The sequence below is a fragment of the Amblyraja radiata genome, chromosome 4 (genome assembly GCF_010909765.2).
Source record: "Amblyraja radiata isolate CabotCenter1 chromosome 4, sAmbRad1.1.pri, whole genome shotgun sequence".
Classification (NCBI taxonomy): domain Eukaryota; kingdom Metazoa; phylum Chordata; class Chondrichthyes; order Rajiformes; family Rajidae; genus Amblyraja; species Amblyraja radiata.
In genome coordinates this window covers 23955248-23972282 of record NC_045959.1, presented here as the reverse complement: position 1 = coordinate 23972282, position 17035 = coordinate 23955248, and the positions used below count along the sequence as shown (strand labels likewise).

At 42.3% G+C, this 17035-nt stretch overlaps 1 protein-coding gene across 2 annotated transcripts in view; it reads left to right on the top strand.

The window, feature by feature from the left end:
• Nucleotides 1–17035, top strand: part of znf407 (zinc finger protein 407) — a 527544-nt gene that overhangs the window by 78368 nt on the left and 432141 nt on the right. For both annotated transcript variants that reach the window (XM_033019073.1, XM_033019074.1), the window contains exon 3: nucleotides 10876–10990. In XM_033019073.1, the coding sequence (XP_032874964.1) occupies nucleotides 10876–10990 (115 nt within the window). The remainder of the gene's footprint in view (nucleotides 1–10875; nucleotides 10991–17035) is intronic.

Below are 17035 nucleotides of genomic sequence, written 5' to 3'. Positions count from 1 at the left end.
GTCTCTAACAGTTGTATTCTTGTTTCTCAGTCTTATAATAGCTTCATTGACTTTCATTGGCACAACGTTGGTTCTCATGTTGATAAACAACTGATCCTTGAAAGATAATTGGGAATCAGTTTCTGAACAACAGGGTTTGAAAAAACAAAAAGTTGCAGGAGCAACAAATCTAAAATGAAGGCAGGAAATTGCTAAATGTGAACAAAATATCAGGGTGCATCTGTGTTCCAGTTGCCTCTCACATCCCAATGATGTGTGAGTTGTCAGATTAATTGGCTGCTGTAAATTTCCCATAATGTATAATTAAGAGTAATAAACTGGGGGAAGTTGATTTGAATGCGAGGAGAATAAATGGGATTAGTGCAGTATTAGTGCAAGTGAGTAGTCATGGAGTCATGCCAGCACGGAAACAGGCCCTTCGGCCCAATTCATCCATGCCAACCAAGTTGCCCCATCCAGCCCTATTTGCCTGAGTATTCGACAGACAGCATAGATTCAACAGATTCAATGAGTTGAAGGGCCTTTTTCTCTATTGTTTGGGACTGCCTCTATGACTATTTGTTGAAAATATTATGCGTCCTGATATTATAATAGGACTAATTTTCTGCTTAACCGCAAACATTTTCTAACTTTATTACAAATATCAGTCATACTGTTTTCTTGCATTCACCTAACCTCTTATTGTTGTAGATGAACGGATGTGAATATATTTAAGCTTGTGGTGTATCAAATTATCGAGAAATCTATGAACTAATTTCAATGTCTAGAAATGAGAATTTAAATCTTACTAATTTTGTGCTAATTTGCACTTTTGCAAACATAGAACTGCTTTTAGTTGTATAATAATCTCTTAGTAATTCTCATATCTACATCAGTACAGCTTTTCTCCCAGCACTGGTGCAGCCCCTGAGTCCTGACCGACATTGAGACATGAAGGTGCAACATTTATCTCCATTAACACAAATATTGAGTTTAGTGTAAATGTGTGATCTGCACAGAGACTTTTGTGGATATTTTACCAAAGTTGGTTAAATTATATATCCTACCTTGTGAAGCTGAAGCTCCATATGGTGCTAAAGATGTCCTCATTATTTGTGCACAGACAGGGTTCTAGTAGCACAATTTACTTCATCTCTAAAGCGTAGAATTATGCAAACAAATTGAAATGATTTCAGATTTCCTTTTTGCTTTTTGTTGAGGAGAGATATTTTAGTGCAGTGATAAACTTTCATGTGTTGGAGAAGAAATGGCATAATAACATGGAAGAAGAATGATATCTCCCTTACTGCTATATGAATATTGAAAAATGAGCTGTTAGTTGAATAGTTTAAAACAGGTTTGACTTTATTCAAAAATTCATTCATGGAATGTGAATGTTGTTACTAAGGATAACATTTATTCAGGCTAACTTGTTAGAGGTAGGGTAAAGGTTCACTTTTTGTTTTTATCCCAGTAAGATCAGTTAAAATGTAGAAACAATGAACTGCAGATGCTGGTTAATTCACAAAATCTTGGAGGAACTCAGCGCGTTAGGCAATATCCCTGGAGAACATGGGTAGGTAACATTTCAGGTCTGAAGAAATGTCATGCCGTGAAACATCACTTATCCATCTTCTCCCTGACCCGCTGAGTTACTCCAGTACTTTTTGTCCTTTTGAACATCAGTCAAAATATGGAAACATGAATGAAAATAAACCAGCCTACATATATGTTGTCATTTGATTCAGGGAAGAAGGAACTCGGTGATTTAATTTCTCTTTCTCAAGTGCAGAATGTACTCTATCATATTATTGTGGATAGCAGCTGCACCAGCTTTCAATTTACAGTAACTGTACTCACTGTGACTATTACTGAAGTCAGAAATTAAAATGCCAAGTAATTACCATCTGCCATATTCGACTCAAGATTTTTAAATTCAACAACACCAAGTGTGTCCCTGTCACACAGGAGGGCTGGTCACCGAACGCAATATTCCACCACTCACCCACTGTCCGCAACTGCACAGGCACGGCTGACGTGTTCCCGTTGTGATGCCAGAGATCCCCATTGCAATGCGAGTCAAGGCATCCCTCCCCAAGTGCGCAGCGCCATCCCTCTTCCTACCCCTATCCTCCTCCATTTCCCCTCATCCCCAGCACTTCCTCCCCTCCTCTTCACCCTCTCTCTTCTTTCCCCTCTCCTCCTCCCCTCCCCCACTCCCTCCCTCGTCTCTCCCTCCCTCCATAACCCCTCTCCCCTCCCTACCCCCCTTGACGTCATTGTGAGGTGTAACACTGCTGACGGGCAGTTTATGTAAATGTGATCCCATTTGGACGTCATATGCTGCTAACTGCCACTGCAGATGGAAGAGATTTTTGTCAAAGTGGTTTTTGTAAAGTTTAAAATGTGAATAACTTGTAAAATATACCATCAATCTGAATAAAACTTGTTACACCACACCACAGGACAATGGTGAGAAAGATGGGCAAAGATTGTAGCGCTATCATGTACTGTTTTGGCGTAATTTCAGGATCATACTTATCACAAACACACACACAGACATAATAACAAACAAACAAGATGAGAGTTTCAGTAACATATTAGACTAAGTGGGACCCGGGAGGCCTGGTCCCCCAACGCAACCCAATCCCCAATGCAATATTCCACCATGGTGTGGGGGAGGGGGGTTTGTGGGAGGGGGGTGTGGGGTGGGGTGTGTGTGGGGGAGTGGGGATGTGGGGGTCTGTGGGGGAGTGGGTGTGTGTGGGGGAGGGTGTGTGTGTGGGGGGGAGGGGTTGTGTGTGTGGTGGAGGGGTGTGTGTGGGGGTGGGGAGGGTGCGTATGTGGGAGGGGGAGGGGTGTGTGTGGTATGGGGGAGGGGTGTGTGTGGTGGGGGGTGTGGAGGGAAGGGGATGGGGAGGGGGAGGGGAGTGTGGGAGGTGGGGTAGGGGGGTGAGTGGACTCAGCGGCTCCCTGCCCCGGCTCTGACCGCACTCACCGGCTCCAGGGTCACTCAGAGGCTCCCGTCCCCGGAGCCTGTCGCACTCAACGGCTCCCAGCCACAGCAGACAAATCCTCTTGACCCTCCCTCTTCCTTCCCCTCTCGTCCACCCCTCCTCCAGTCCCTCCCGCACCTCTTCCTCCTTTCCCCAACCGTTAGTCACTTCCTCCCTCCCTCCATAACGCCTCTCCCCTCCCTACCCTCCGTGACGTCATTGTGAGATGGAAGCTGCTGTGTTTTTTAAAACAATTTTTAAAAATGTAAATGGCATCCCATTGTGATGTCATTGTGGGCTGGGACAATGCTGACGGGCAGTTTAAATAAAGGAGAACCCATTGTGACGTCATAGCTGCTAACTACCATTGCAGATGGAAGAAAAAAGTAATTTGCAAGAAACTTGCAAGAGTACACCACAGGACAATGGTGAGTAAGGTGGGCCAAAAATTGTAGCGCTATTTTGTACCGTTTTGGCGTAATTCAGGACATCACACAGACAAATACACACAGGAAGACATAGAAACAAACAAGGTGAGAGTTTTAGTTATATACTAGACCAAATGGGACCCGTTGGGTCCCAGTCCCCCAATGCAATATTCCACCATTCACCCGTTCCCCCAACGCAACCCGTTTCCACCACTCACGCGTTCCCCCAACACAACCCGTTCCCTCATCGCAATATTCCACATCTCAGCCATAGCCCCCAAATGCGCAGGCGCTGTTCATTTCCCCTCATCCCCCAACATCCTCTCCCTCCTCTTCACCCTCCCTCTTCTCGCCCCTCTCCTCCTCCCCTCCTCTACTCCTTCCCACTCCCCCACTAAACACAATGTTTAAATAACATTTCTTCTCCTCCTCCCATCCCCCACTCCCTCCCTCTCCTTACAATAATTTAACACAGAATTCAACGAAAGCATTTGTGTAAACCTAAAGAAGTTGGGTGTTTATCATTACCTAACTTTATGTATTACTACTGGGCAGTGCATATTAAGAACATAATGTACTGGTTGGATAGTTCCACTCAGCAGTTGGAGTGGATAAGAATGGAGAAAGAGGAGTGCTATCCGCACGATATAGGAACGATCTTGCTCTCACCGATAAAATTGAATAGTATAATATATAAGAAGAACCCAATTATTCACAATACAATAAGAATTTGGAAACAAATAAAAGTATCCTTGAAATTAAATAATCTATCAGTACTAACCCTAATATTGAACAACCCCGCATTCAAACCATCTCTCATCGACAAAACATATCAACAATGGGATAGACTGGGGATTAGGAAAGTAGGGGATATGTATGAATTGGGCAACCTGTTATCATTTCAACATTTAAAATTAAAATTTAAACTGAAGGATAATCAATATTTTAAATATATACAGATATGTGACTTTATGAAGAAATATACACATAGATTTCAAACTATATTTTTAGACCCTTTAGAAGAAGCAATGAATATTAAGGCTGATTCACAAAAACTAATATCATACTTTTATAATAATATATTAAATAGAGAATTACCCTCAACAGAAGCACTAAGAGAAGATTAGGAACATGAGTTAATGATAAAGATCTCGAAGGATAGATGGGAAAAGTATCTGATGAACACACATAATTGTTCTATTAATGCAAGACATAATTTAATTCAATTCAAATTATTACATAGACTATATTATTCAAAAACGAGGTTGAATAAATTTTATCCAAACGTCTCTCCCAGATGCGATAAATGTTTGTTTCAAAACGCTAATATAACACATTCATTTGTAGGATGTACAAAGTTGAATAAATTTTGGAGTGATATATTTGATATATTTACAAAGCTTTTCAAGTCCAGAATAGAACCTAAAACAGAATGGATTATATTTGGAATAATAGTAGAAGATATCAATTTAAATAAAGACCAAAACATTTTTTTTAATTATGGGTTAATAATTGGAAAGAAATTGATACTTAAATTTTGGAAAAATACAACCATACCAACTGTTAAAATGTGGATTAGGAATATGATGGACATAGCACGCCTTGAAGAAATGAGACTCCGACTAATAGATAAATATGACCAATTCTTAAGGGGTTGGTCTCCTTTCATCGACTTTTTGGAATCATGTGATGCAGCGGTACCGTAATGATTGCTGATTTCAGTTCATGCCGTGGATAGATCTACATCTCCGAATAAAGATTTGAAAATTTCTCTTTTAAGGGGCCTTCTAGTGTAAAGTGTATTTCTACTTTACACTTTTTCTTTTTTTTATATACACACTTCACGTTTTTCTATTCTCTACCATCTATTTTTCCTCTTTTTCCCCTTTCTATTGTTTTCTTTTTCTTGTCTTGCTTATTTCCTTCCCAAAACATAAAACTAGAGGTTGTACATAGAATGGATTACGGTATGACATAGTTGGCACCTAAAATTAGGTTCCACTGTACTGTTTTGTACTGTATTAACTTCTAATAAAATAAACAAAACAAAAATAAAATTAAAAAATAAATAAATAAATAAATAGATAAAAAATAATTTAACAAATCTCTCATTGCACTGGGTGGGATGCTGTTGACGGTCAGTTTATGTAAATGAAATCCCATTGTGACATCATATGCTGCTAACTGCCAGTGGAACACAGTGAGGGGCAGTTTATGTAAATTAAATCCCATTGTGACGTCATAGCTGCTAACTGCCAGTGCAGATGAAAGATTTTTTTCAACATGGGGTTTTGTAAAGTTAAAAATGTGAATAACTTGTAAAATATAACATCAATCGGAACAAAACTTGATACACGAGACCACAGGACAATGGTGAGTAAGGTGGTCCAAAAATGGTAGCGCTATTGTGTACTGTTTTGGCGTAATTCAGGGCATGAATCACACACACACACACACACACACACACACAAGCACACTCATAAACAAATGAGATGAGAGTTTTAGTAATATACTAGACTAAGTGGGACCCATTGGATCCCAGTCACACGGAGGACTGGTCCCCCAATTCAACCTATTCCCCAACACAATATTCCACCATTCACCCGTTCCCCCAACACAACCCATGCCCCAAAGCAATATTCCACCACTCACCCAATATTCCACCACTCCACATAACTGCACAGGCGCATCTCAATTCCCCTCATATCCCAGCACTCCCTTCATGTTTTCCCTCATCTTCATGTGTGGGAGGGGTGGTGGGGGAGGGAAGGGGGGTGTGTGGGGTGGGTGGGGAGGTGGGGGGGGGGGGGGTGTATGTGGGTGAGGGGGGAGAGAGTGGTGTGGAGGGGGGGGCATGAGTGAGAGTGATGGGGGGTGTGTGGGCAGGGAGAGGTGTGCGTGGGCGGGGAGGGGTGTGTGGGCGGGAAGAGGGGTGTGTGGGTGGAGAGGGGTGTGTGTGGGCGGGGAGGTGGTGAAGGGAGGGGGGTGTGGGACGGGGAGGGGAAGGGGAGGGGGTGTGTGTGGGCAGTGTGGGGGGATGGGGGATGTGCGAGGGGGTGTGTGTAGAAGAGGGGTGTGTGGACGGAGTGGTTGTGGGGGGTGGGGGGAAGGGGGTGTGTGGGCGGGGGTTGTGGTTGGAGGGGGGTGTGGGCGGTGGGGGGGAGGGGTGAGGGCAGGGGAGGTGGTTGTGGGGGGATGGGTGAGGGCGGAGAAGGGTGTGGGGGTGGGTGGGGGTTGTGTGGGGGGAAGGGGGTGGGGGCAGTAGGGGGTTGGGGGGGAAAGGTGTGGAGGCGGGGGGGTGGAATGTGGGGGGAAGGGTGTGGGCGGGGGGGTTGTGAGGGGGAGGGGTGTGGGAGGAGTTGTGTGTGTGGGTGGGATTGTGGGAGAGGGGGGTATGGGTGGGGGGGGGGGGGTTGTGCGCAGAGAGGGGTGTGTGGGGAGGGGGAGAGAGAGCTTGGAGAAAAGACAGGAAAGAGCCATGGGGGAGTATCAGCGGGAGGGGGCAGGAGCCAGTGAGGGGGACCAGAGTGGAAGGGGCTGGAGCTGGCGGTGCGATGGGGACTCACAGCTGGTCGTTCTCCTCCGCCGGGATGAGCGTGTCCGCTTTCTATTTGGCGCCATCTCCAACTACGCGCCGCTTACGTCCCCTCCAAAAATGGTGTCTGGTTGGAGACCTCCGCCGACTACCAACAGCGTCCCTCAGCTCCAGTAAAGAAGCGATGGTGCAGGAAGGGGCAGACCGGGGAGTGAAAGGAGAAGAGACCAATCCTTGCTGCGCTGACTGGCAGGAGCGGAGATCGATCTGCGCACACGTGGTTTGTAAGATTTTTTAGCCTTGCTAACTTTTTCAATATACCACCGATCGGAACAAAACTTGTTGCACTCGCAGCACAGGAGAACCGTGAGTAAGCTGGTGAAAAATCGTAGCGCTGTCGCATGCCGTTGTTGCACAAATTGAAAAACCGTGCAAGATCGGAGTTTGAGTTATGTATAGATAGATAGTTAGATAGAAGATAGATAGATAATAGAGCAAGTGGGTCCCTGTCACACGGGAGGGCTGGTCCACAAACACAATATTCCACCACTCACCCATAGCTCCCAACTGTGCAGGCGTGGCTGGTGGGTTCACGTTGTGACGCTAGAGATCACCGTTGTGACGCGAATCACGGCAACCCTCCCCAACTGCGCATCGCCATCCCACCTCCTACTCCTATCCTCCATTCCCCCTCATCCCCAGCACTCCCTCCCCCTCCTCTTGACCCTCCCTCTTTCCCCTCTCCTCCCTTCCCCCATTCCCCCCCTCACCTCTCCCTCTTCTTTCCCCTACCTTCAGTCACTCCCTCCCTCCATGTCCTCTCCCTTCCCTACCCCTTCCTCTACCCTTATCTCCCTGCTCCCCCACGCGGCTGACAGGTTCCCGTTGTGACTCCAGAGATCCCCGCTGTGACGCGAGTCACGGCAACCCTCCCCGAGTACGCCTCTTCCTACCCCTATCATCCTCCATTCCCCCTCATCCGCAGCACTTCTTCCCCCTCCCCTTCACCCTCCCTCTTCTTTTCCCTCTCCTCCTCCCCCAGTCCCTCCCTCAACTCTCCCTCCGTCTCCTTTTCCCTACCGTCAGTCACTCACACCCTCCCTCCCTCCCTCCCTCCCTTCCTCCCTCCATAACCCCTCTCCACTCCCATCCCTACCCCCCTTGACGTCATTGTGAGATGGAAGCTGCTGTGTTTTTTAAAACTTTTTTTTAATGTAAATGAGATCCCATTGTGGGCTGGGACACTGCTGAGGGCAGTTTATGTAAAGGAAATTTCATTGTGATGTCATAGCTGCTAACTGACAGTACAGATGGCAGAGATGGAAGAAACAGGTCATTTTTTGCAAAGTTAAAAATGAGAATAACTTGTAAAATATAGCATCAATCTCAACTAAACTTGCATGAATACATCACAGGACAATGGTGAGTAAGGTGGGCCACAAATTGTAGTGCTATCGTGTACAGTTTTGGCGTAATTCAGGACATCACAAACTCACAGACACATACACACAGACAGACATAGAAACAAACAAGATGAGCGTTTTAGTAATATACTAGACCAAGTGGGACCCATTAGGCCCCATTCCCCCAACGCAATATTCCACCACTCACCCGTTCCCCCAACGCAACCCGTTCCCCCAACGCCATATTCCACAACTCACCCATAGCCCCCAACTGCTCAGTCGCAGCTCATTTCCCCTCATCCCCCAACTTCCTCCCCCTCCTCTTCACCCTCCCTCTTCTCTCCCCTCTCCTCCATTCCCTCCCTCACCTCTCCCTCCCTCTCCTGTCCCCTAACCTCAGTCACTCCCTCCATAACCCCTCTCCCCTTCCCACCCCCTCCTCTCCCTGTTGCCCCACTCCTCACTTCTCCCCCACTAAACACAATGTTTAAATACCATTTCTCCTCTTCCCCTCCCCCACTCCCTCTTCTTACAACAATTTCACAAATCTCTCATTGCACTGGGTGGAACACTGTTGACGGGCAGTTTATGTGAATGAGATCCCATTGTGACATAATACGCTGATAACTGGTGAGGGGCAGTTTATGTAATTGAGATCTCAATGTGACGTCATTGCTGCCAACTGCCAGTACAGATGAAAGATTTTTTTCAATGTGGGGTTTTGTCAAGTTAAAAAATGTGAATAACTTGTAGAATACAACATCAATCTGAACGAAACTTGATACACGAGACCACAGGACAATGGTGAATAAAGTGGTCCAAAAAGTTGTAGCTCTATCGTGCACTGTTTTGGCGTAATTCAGGGCATGAATCACAGACAGACACACAAGCACACTCACAAACAAACAAGATGAGAGTTTTAGCAATATACTAGACTAAGTGGAACCCTAGTATCCCAGTCACACGGAGGCCTGGTCTCCCAATGCAACCTATTACCCGCGCGGCACTGACTGGCAGGAGAGATCGATCTGCGCACGCGCGGTTTTTACGATTTTTAAACCTTACTAACTTTTACAATATACCACCGATCAGAAAAAACTTGTTGCACTCGCAGCACAGGCGAACGGCGAGTGAGCTGGTGAAAAATCGTAGCGTTATCGTGTACCATTTTTGCGCAAATAGAAAAACCACGCAAGATCAGAATTTTAGTTATGTATAGATAGATAGATAGATATAAGATAGATAGTTACTAGACCAAATGGGACCCGTTGGGTCCATGTCACACGGGATGGCTGGTCCCCAAACGCAATATTCCACCACTCACCCATAGCCCCCAACTGCGCAGGCACGGCTGACGGGTTCCCGTTGTGATGCCAGATATTCCCGTTGTGACACGAGTCACGGCAACCCTCCCTAACTGCGCCTCACCATCTCTCTTCATACCCCTATCCTCCTTAATTCCCACTTCATCAACTAACGTTCCCTTCCCCTCCTCTTCACCCTCCCTCTTCTCTCCCCTCTCACCTCCCCTCCTCCACTCCCTCCCTCATCGCTCCCTCCCTCGCTCTCGTTTCCCTACCCTCAATCCCTCCCTCCCTCCATAAACCCTCTCCCCTCCCTACACCCCTCCTCTCCCTCTATCTCCCTGCTCCCCCATTCCTTACCTCTCCCCTATCCCACTTCCCCACTAAACACAATGTTTAAATAACATTTCTCCTCTTCCCTCCCCCACTCCCTCCCTTTCCTTTCAACAATGTAACACATTTCTCATTGCACTGGGTGGAACTCTGTTGTCCGGCAGTTTATGTAAATGAGATCCCATTGTGACTTCATAGCTGCTACCTGCCTGTGCAGATTAAAGATTTTTTTCAGTGGGGTTTTGTAAAGTTAAATATGTGAATAACTTGTAAAATACAACATCAATCTGAACGAAACTTGATACACGAGACTACAGGACAATGGTGAGTAAGGTGGTCCCAAAATTGTAGCGCTATCGTGAACCATTTTGGCGTAATTCAGGCCATGAATCACAGACACACACGCGCGCACACTCACAAAAAAAAACAAGATGAAAGTTTTAGTAATATAATATAGATATAGATAGATAGATTTTAGCATTAAAAACAAATCTTCTATATGTGCCAGTTATGATTTCCTTTGTGGATTTAAGTTACTTGGATCACGTTGCTGTATTCATTCTTTAGATGCTATAAAAAAAGGCATTTTCAACCCATGTGCAGCCCAGTCTAGTGAGTAGTCTTGCCCTATAGTTTGAAAAGACCTTAACTACTGAACACCTTGATATTTTTATTTTCCCATAACAGTTATCGTCTCTCCATCCTGTGTTATTTTATGCCTTTATCTGCTGTGGACTAGGTCACTGCTATATACATTAAAAAGCAATTGTGAGAATTTCGAACACATTGAATTAATAGTCTCCAAATTTGAAGGGATATCAGTCCATTAAATATAATTTTATAATTGACATTACTATTTTATCAACAGTGTGTTTTTTTTTAAAATTTAATTTTTAGGATCAAAACCTTTCCGATGTACACTCTGCAATTTTGCAACAGCACAGTTAGGAGATGCTCGTAATCATGTCAAACGACATCTTGGGGTGCGTGAATACAAGTGCCACATGTGTGGGTAAGTACTCCAGCAATGCTTGCGTGTCCAACAATAGTGCTGTGATTGGATGGGATTTTCCAGTGCACTGAAAAAAATCCAATGTGCTAAAATAATTTCAAAAAGGCAGTCTGCATCGAGTCTACAATTTTAATTTATCATATTGAATGCTGTTGGGCCTGCACTCTTTTGTTACATTTCAGTTTGTATGCAAAAAAAAGCAAGCGGTTTTAATTTTCACATCGTAATTGACCATTTTTAACTTATTAGTTTATTTTAGATATGTGATATTTGAATTAGCTAGATTAGATGGTAACTACCTGATACAGCAGTGGGATTAGATATTTGTTGATGGTATGCAGCAAGAAATTGTACACGTTTCTGAACTGAGGAACAAGGTCCACCGAAAACTGACTGTTTGATAAGGGTTGCTTTGGAAGTCATTGAATACTGAGTATTTAAAATGATTTTATTATAGTCAGCCTTGTGTAAATGGGTAAATGAGCAATACCTAAATAGAGCTCATTAAGTAAATTAATATATATTTGATGAAGTTTTTCATTCTAGCAAGAGATGAATAATTAGAATGAAACATTTTGATGTCCTGTGGATTTAGCTACTTTCAGCTAACCAAACAATGACTGAATTGGAGGGTTGGTAATAGTATATTAAGATTCCCAAGATAAATTCATCTGAAAGAATGCTATAAAATTAGTTGATTTATTTATAAACCATGTTTTGAGTCTGTTTATTGCCTGCTGTAAATGGAATAATGAATGGTGAGTAGGTTCAACAAGCACATTTTTGTGTTAATGTCACATCTGTAAGCCATTCAGATGATTACAGGTTTAGGGTTCCTTTTATGAAAAGCAAACTTAATAAAAGCACGTACATGCAGTTTGATTGTCTGGCTTCACACTAATGGCTACCATCCAAGGCCTTTAGACATTAGTGATAATTAGTAATCAATACAGAATCGATATTTTTATCCCACTAGCTGTCTGATCTCCTGCTGAACCTTTGGGGGGCAAATGCAGAGATCTTCATAGTAAACGTGAATATTGAGCTGCTACTGTTTTATGCTGCACATTGGAAACAAACTAAAAAAAACTGCAGCTTTTGAAATATCGTAAAATATTTACAGTAATGCTTATATAACTATCTGAAATACAGTGCAACAAACTGAGTACTGTACACATACCCATTACAGATGATAGAGACAAGTAGATTGTATCCGAGAGTACTGGTTAAAATCCTGTTTTAGTTATTAACTGTACACTATTTTTGTTTTGAAGTATACCAAGGAATTTTTTTCAACTTCCCAGGATTTTGCAATGATCCAAAATTAAACTACCATAATTTGGCCATAAAAGGTCAGCAGTTTTGTTGTGCATTCACAAAGGAAAGAATGTTTGTGTTTAATCATTGGTTATCTGGTTAATTAGGAAAGCATTATTGAAAGATAATTGAGTGGGAAAGGTTCATATTTGCGTCATGCACCAATCCAGATATTAGTGGTGGATGATGTTAGATTTGAGTTTTAGTGACTATTGTTAACTGTTAGCGCCGTTAATTATGTCTCTATTAAGTGGCAAAATTATTGGATGGCTTCGGACCACAGAATTGTTCAGTGATGTAGCAAATGTACTCAGAAACAGATTTGCTGCTAATAGTGTATTTTACTAATGAAACTTATTTACTGTGTTTGTTTATTTTTTTAATAGATATGTTAATTAATTGACACTCCTTGTATTTTACTAAATTTTCTACCCTCTCAAATTGTCCAGAGTGTATTCAGAATTGGACCATCTTCACTTGATTGCATTTGGGGCAATGACCCCTGTCTTCAATTTCCCAAAGAAAATGAGAAAATGGGTTTGCTAACCAGTTCACTAAACCTTTTTGTCTCAGAAAGGTAAATGAAAAATATGCAGGAAATAGAATTACAAAGTGAAATAAAGCCTTGCAGTGCTGCAGCAACTTTCACAATCCAGGATGTTCCAAAATGTTTTATAGTTAGTGAGTAATCGAATGGTTACAGCACAGAAGGAAGCCATTTGGCCCATCAAGTCTGCAGTGGCTCTTTATCAGAGCAATTCATAAATTGCCAACCCCTAGTCCCTTTTCTGTAGACCAGCAAAATGTTCTCTTACCATATGTTTATTTGATTTGTTCTTGATGGCCACAGGTGGAACCTATCTGCACCACAACTGCAGGCAGTGAATTCCAGATTTTATATGCAGACACTGTTGTGAAGGAGGAATAACTTGCACACAGTACAGTCCACAGTTAGCAATGTGATAAATGACCAGGTAATTGATTTTAGTGACGCTGATGGATAGATAAAAATTGCCCTGGACCTTTGTGATATCTAATGTGAAAACTATAACTGGTGTGAAGTTTCTTGTCAGCTCGTTATCTAGTTCACTATGTAGCAAAGCTTTGAACAGCTTGTGGAATAAAATCCGTATTGGTTTTCGGAGATCTTGCAAAATACCAGAAAGTGGAATTGTTGGAAGTGTATTCTTTTGCATTCACCGGGTTAAAGAGAGAGAAAAAAAAGCAATTTTTCCAATATGTTTTGATTGAGGAGCACCTGTTGGAACGTGACTTGGTGCATTTGCGCTTTTCTCTTTGACAAAAATGCCTGCTCTATACGAATAATTAACCATGTTCAATTCAGCCATTGTCAATGGTGCTTCCATGGAAAATGGGAAGGACAGATAATTGTTTTGTTTTTCAGAGAAAAAATAGCGTAAGCTATTCAGAGTTCCCAAGTTCAGTTTTTTTTCTGTTTCTTGACTGTTGAGTTGTCTATTTTCACTCATTGCTGTTTCAAGGTAAAAGTTTGTATTGAATTTTCTAACAAACAAATTTTGCTGCAAATCTGTGACATCAAAGTTTCAAGTAATTAGTTAACTTAATTCTTGAAGATGTTTTATTTTAATTGCAGCAATTTTGTTTAACATGTACATATATTACAGAATAGGTAAGCTGAATTAGCTTTTCAGCTGACATATATGCCTCAACTATATGATGTAAAATATTGAGGAGTGCACAGGAGTGAAAGGTTCACTGGTAAATCTTGACAATTGTGCCAGAATACAAATTTTGACCTTTAAAGATTAACACTTACGATGTTAGGTCAAGGTGGTTATGATGAAAAACACTCTTAACTTGGTCAGTCTCCAAGAGAAACAAAAAGAGCAGGAGATATTGCAATGCTCAAAGAACTGACCCCTTCAGCATTTGTTGAGGCTTAGCATTAATTAAGTGAATATGTAAATTAAGTAATGGTATCAGCTTGATGGTTAAAATGATGCAACATTTTACATTAATACCATGACAATGTCAATTCATTATCACCAATGACTAAATAATTTAGAGAATACTCGATGGACCCATTAGTTCCTCAACATAAGCAGCTCATGCTGCATTTCTTCATTACCATATTTTTTTTAGGATTATATTTTAAAGGGTGAAGTGATCTTTCAGCAACATTAGCTTGCACTCAAAAGCAGCAATCCAGTGCAAACACTGTAACAATGGCTCTGTGCCTTTAGGAGAGTGCTCTAAAATATATGGTCTTGAGGCAGAATTTGTAAATTTGCAGTATGGTCTCTGAATATGAATTGTTTTTATTTTAATTATTAATAGCACTGTACGTATGCTATCAATGCACTTTTAAAAGTACAGGTAATATACCTGAGATGAAGCAGGCTAGTTAATGTATATTTTTCTCTCCCTTATTCATAACTGTTACACGGTGGTTAAAATACAGCTGTAAACAGTTACAACTCCAGTAAAATTGTTGTTAGTTGCATTACCTTGTTTTGAGGATGTGAGGGGATCTCTTTGAAGATGATTATAATGTCACTTTCTGACCTTTGCAGCTTGAATAATTGTAAATCATTGCTTCATAATGTGTCAAAGAATGTCTGAACTAGGCAATTAAATGCTTGAATATAATAGACCAAATTATTGCCTGTCATGTTTTCAACAACACAGTTAGTATTTGAGTTACACTTAATCATTACATGCATTAACAACTTCATTGGAATCTGGCACCAGGCTGGGCATGAAATGCGTCGCATTATTTAAATCTTCAATGGTTTAAGTCACTTACTTCTCCTGAACTGTTCCAGCACTGAGGTTTTCATGAAGTGGGCAGTCCCAAAGGACATAATTCATTTCCATCAAAGTTTCTGTACCAGATTACGGTGCATTGTTTTCCAGCAAGACTGTGTGGAAATAAGACTGTGCTGAAATAACTGGAATCTCAAAAAATAATCTTGTGTATTGAATAGGTTAGGAGACATTGTATAGTAAGTAGTGAGGTCTGACTTGCTGTGATATTGTAGTTCAACCGGTTTGCACCAATAACACTTCAGATTGGGTGCCTTAATATTTACAGGCATATAACTCATTCCGGTTCTCCTTGATTATGATTGCTCTTTCCAATATAGGAACAGAGGCAAAGATAGCCTTTAGTTGAATGAGCCTGCTCTACTATTTAGTAATGTTGTAGTCTAGCTGTATTTTAATTCCAGCTGTCTGCCGTTGTTCTTTAACCCTTAATACCAGCAAAAATCCATCAATTTCAGTCACAACATTTTAGAATGAGTCATAGTCATAGAGTGATACAGTGTGGAAACAGGCCCATCGACCCAACAATGTCCCAACTACACCAGTCCCACTTGCCTGCGCATGGTCCATATCCCTCCAAACCTGTCTAACTGTTTCATAAACGATGGGATAGTCCCAGCCTCAACTACCTCCTCTGGCAGCTTGTTCCATACGCCCACCACCCTTTGTGTGAAAAAGTTACCCCTCGGATTCCTATTAAATCTTTTCCCCTTCACCTTGAACCTATGTCCTCTGGTCCTCGATTCCTCTACTCTGGGCAAAAGACTGTGCATCTACCCGATCTATTTGTCTCATGATTTCGTACACCTCTATAAGATTCCCCCTCATCCTCCTGCGTTCCAAGGAATAGAGACTCAGCCTACTCAAACTCTCCCTACAGCTCACACCCTCTAGTTAGTCCTGGCAACATCCTCGTAAATCTTTCTGAACCCTTTCAAGCTTGACAATATCTTTCCTATAACATGGCGCCCAGAACTGATCACAATATTCTAAATGCGGTCTCACCAACGTCTTATACAACTGCAACATGACCTCCCAACTTCTATACTAAATGACTTTTGTGTTCAGGGTTTTCCAATTATTATTTTGTTTTATTTTGTATGGGACACAACCAGAATTTTTCTGTGGTCAATTACCGAACATTTTTAATAGCTTATTTTGGTAATTGAAAATTGAAAATTTCCTATTGAACTTTGAACTTAATGTTTTAAAACTCCAATAACTTGCATTTTAATGTGTCCAACTGTCATTTAGGCGAACTGGTAAGTTTATAAAGTCACTTTTTATGAGTCCTTTTGCTTGTGCTGTGAGCTCGGGTATCAGACATGGTGGCAAAACAAAGCCCACGTAAAGCCCTGTCCCACGGTAAGAGTTCATACCAAGACCTCTCCCGAGTTTGCCCTGATTCGAACTCGGAGATTTACGGTAATGGCCACTCGTCGGTACTCGGGGCTCTCGTGGACATTTTTCAACATGTTAGCGAGTCTTCGAGTACCTGCCGTAAGCGTTACGAGCCGCTAAGAGACGTCCCCGAGCTCCGACGTACCCTCTACGTTCATTCTCCGTGTTTACCACGAGCTTGATTTTTTTTAAACTCGGGAGAGCTCTTGGAATGAACTCGTAGTGTGGGACAGGGCTATTTGGAAGTGTTACCAAGTATTTTAAAGTTACGACGGTCACTGTGAGATACACTTATCTATACAAGCTGGGTCTTCTAATAGAGCATTGAATTTGTGAGGTCTTTGGTCACCTGTGCAGAATGTATGCAAAAGTGTTGGTCTTCTGTAGTAGACCGTTCCCAATATTCAGTTCCACGGGTAACAATTCAACAGAACATGTGCCGGTAACTCCAACCGCATGGATTTAACATGGTCACCAAAGGTGATTTTCTCTCCCTTTAGATTTAACCTTGGAGACATA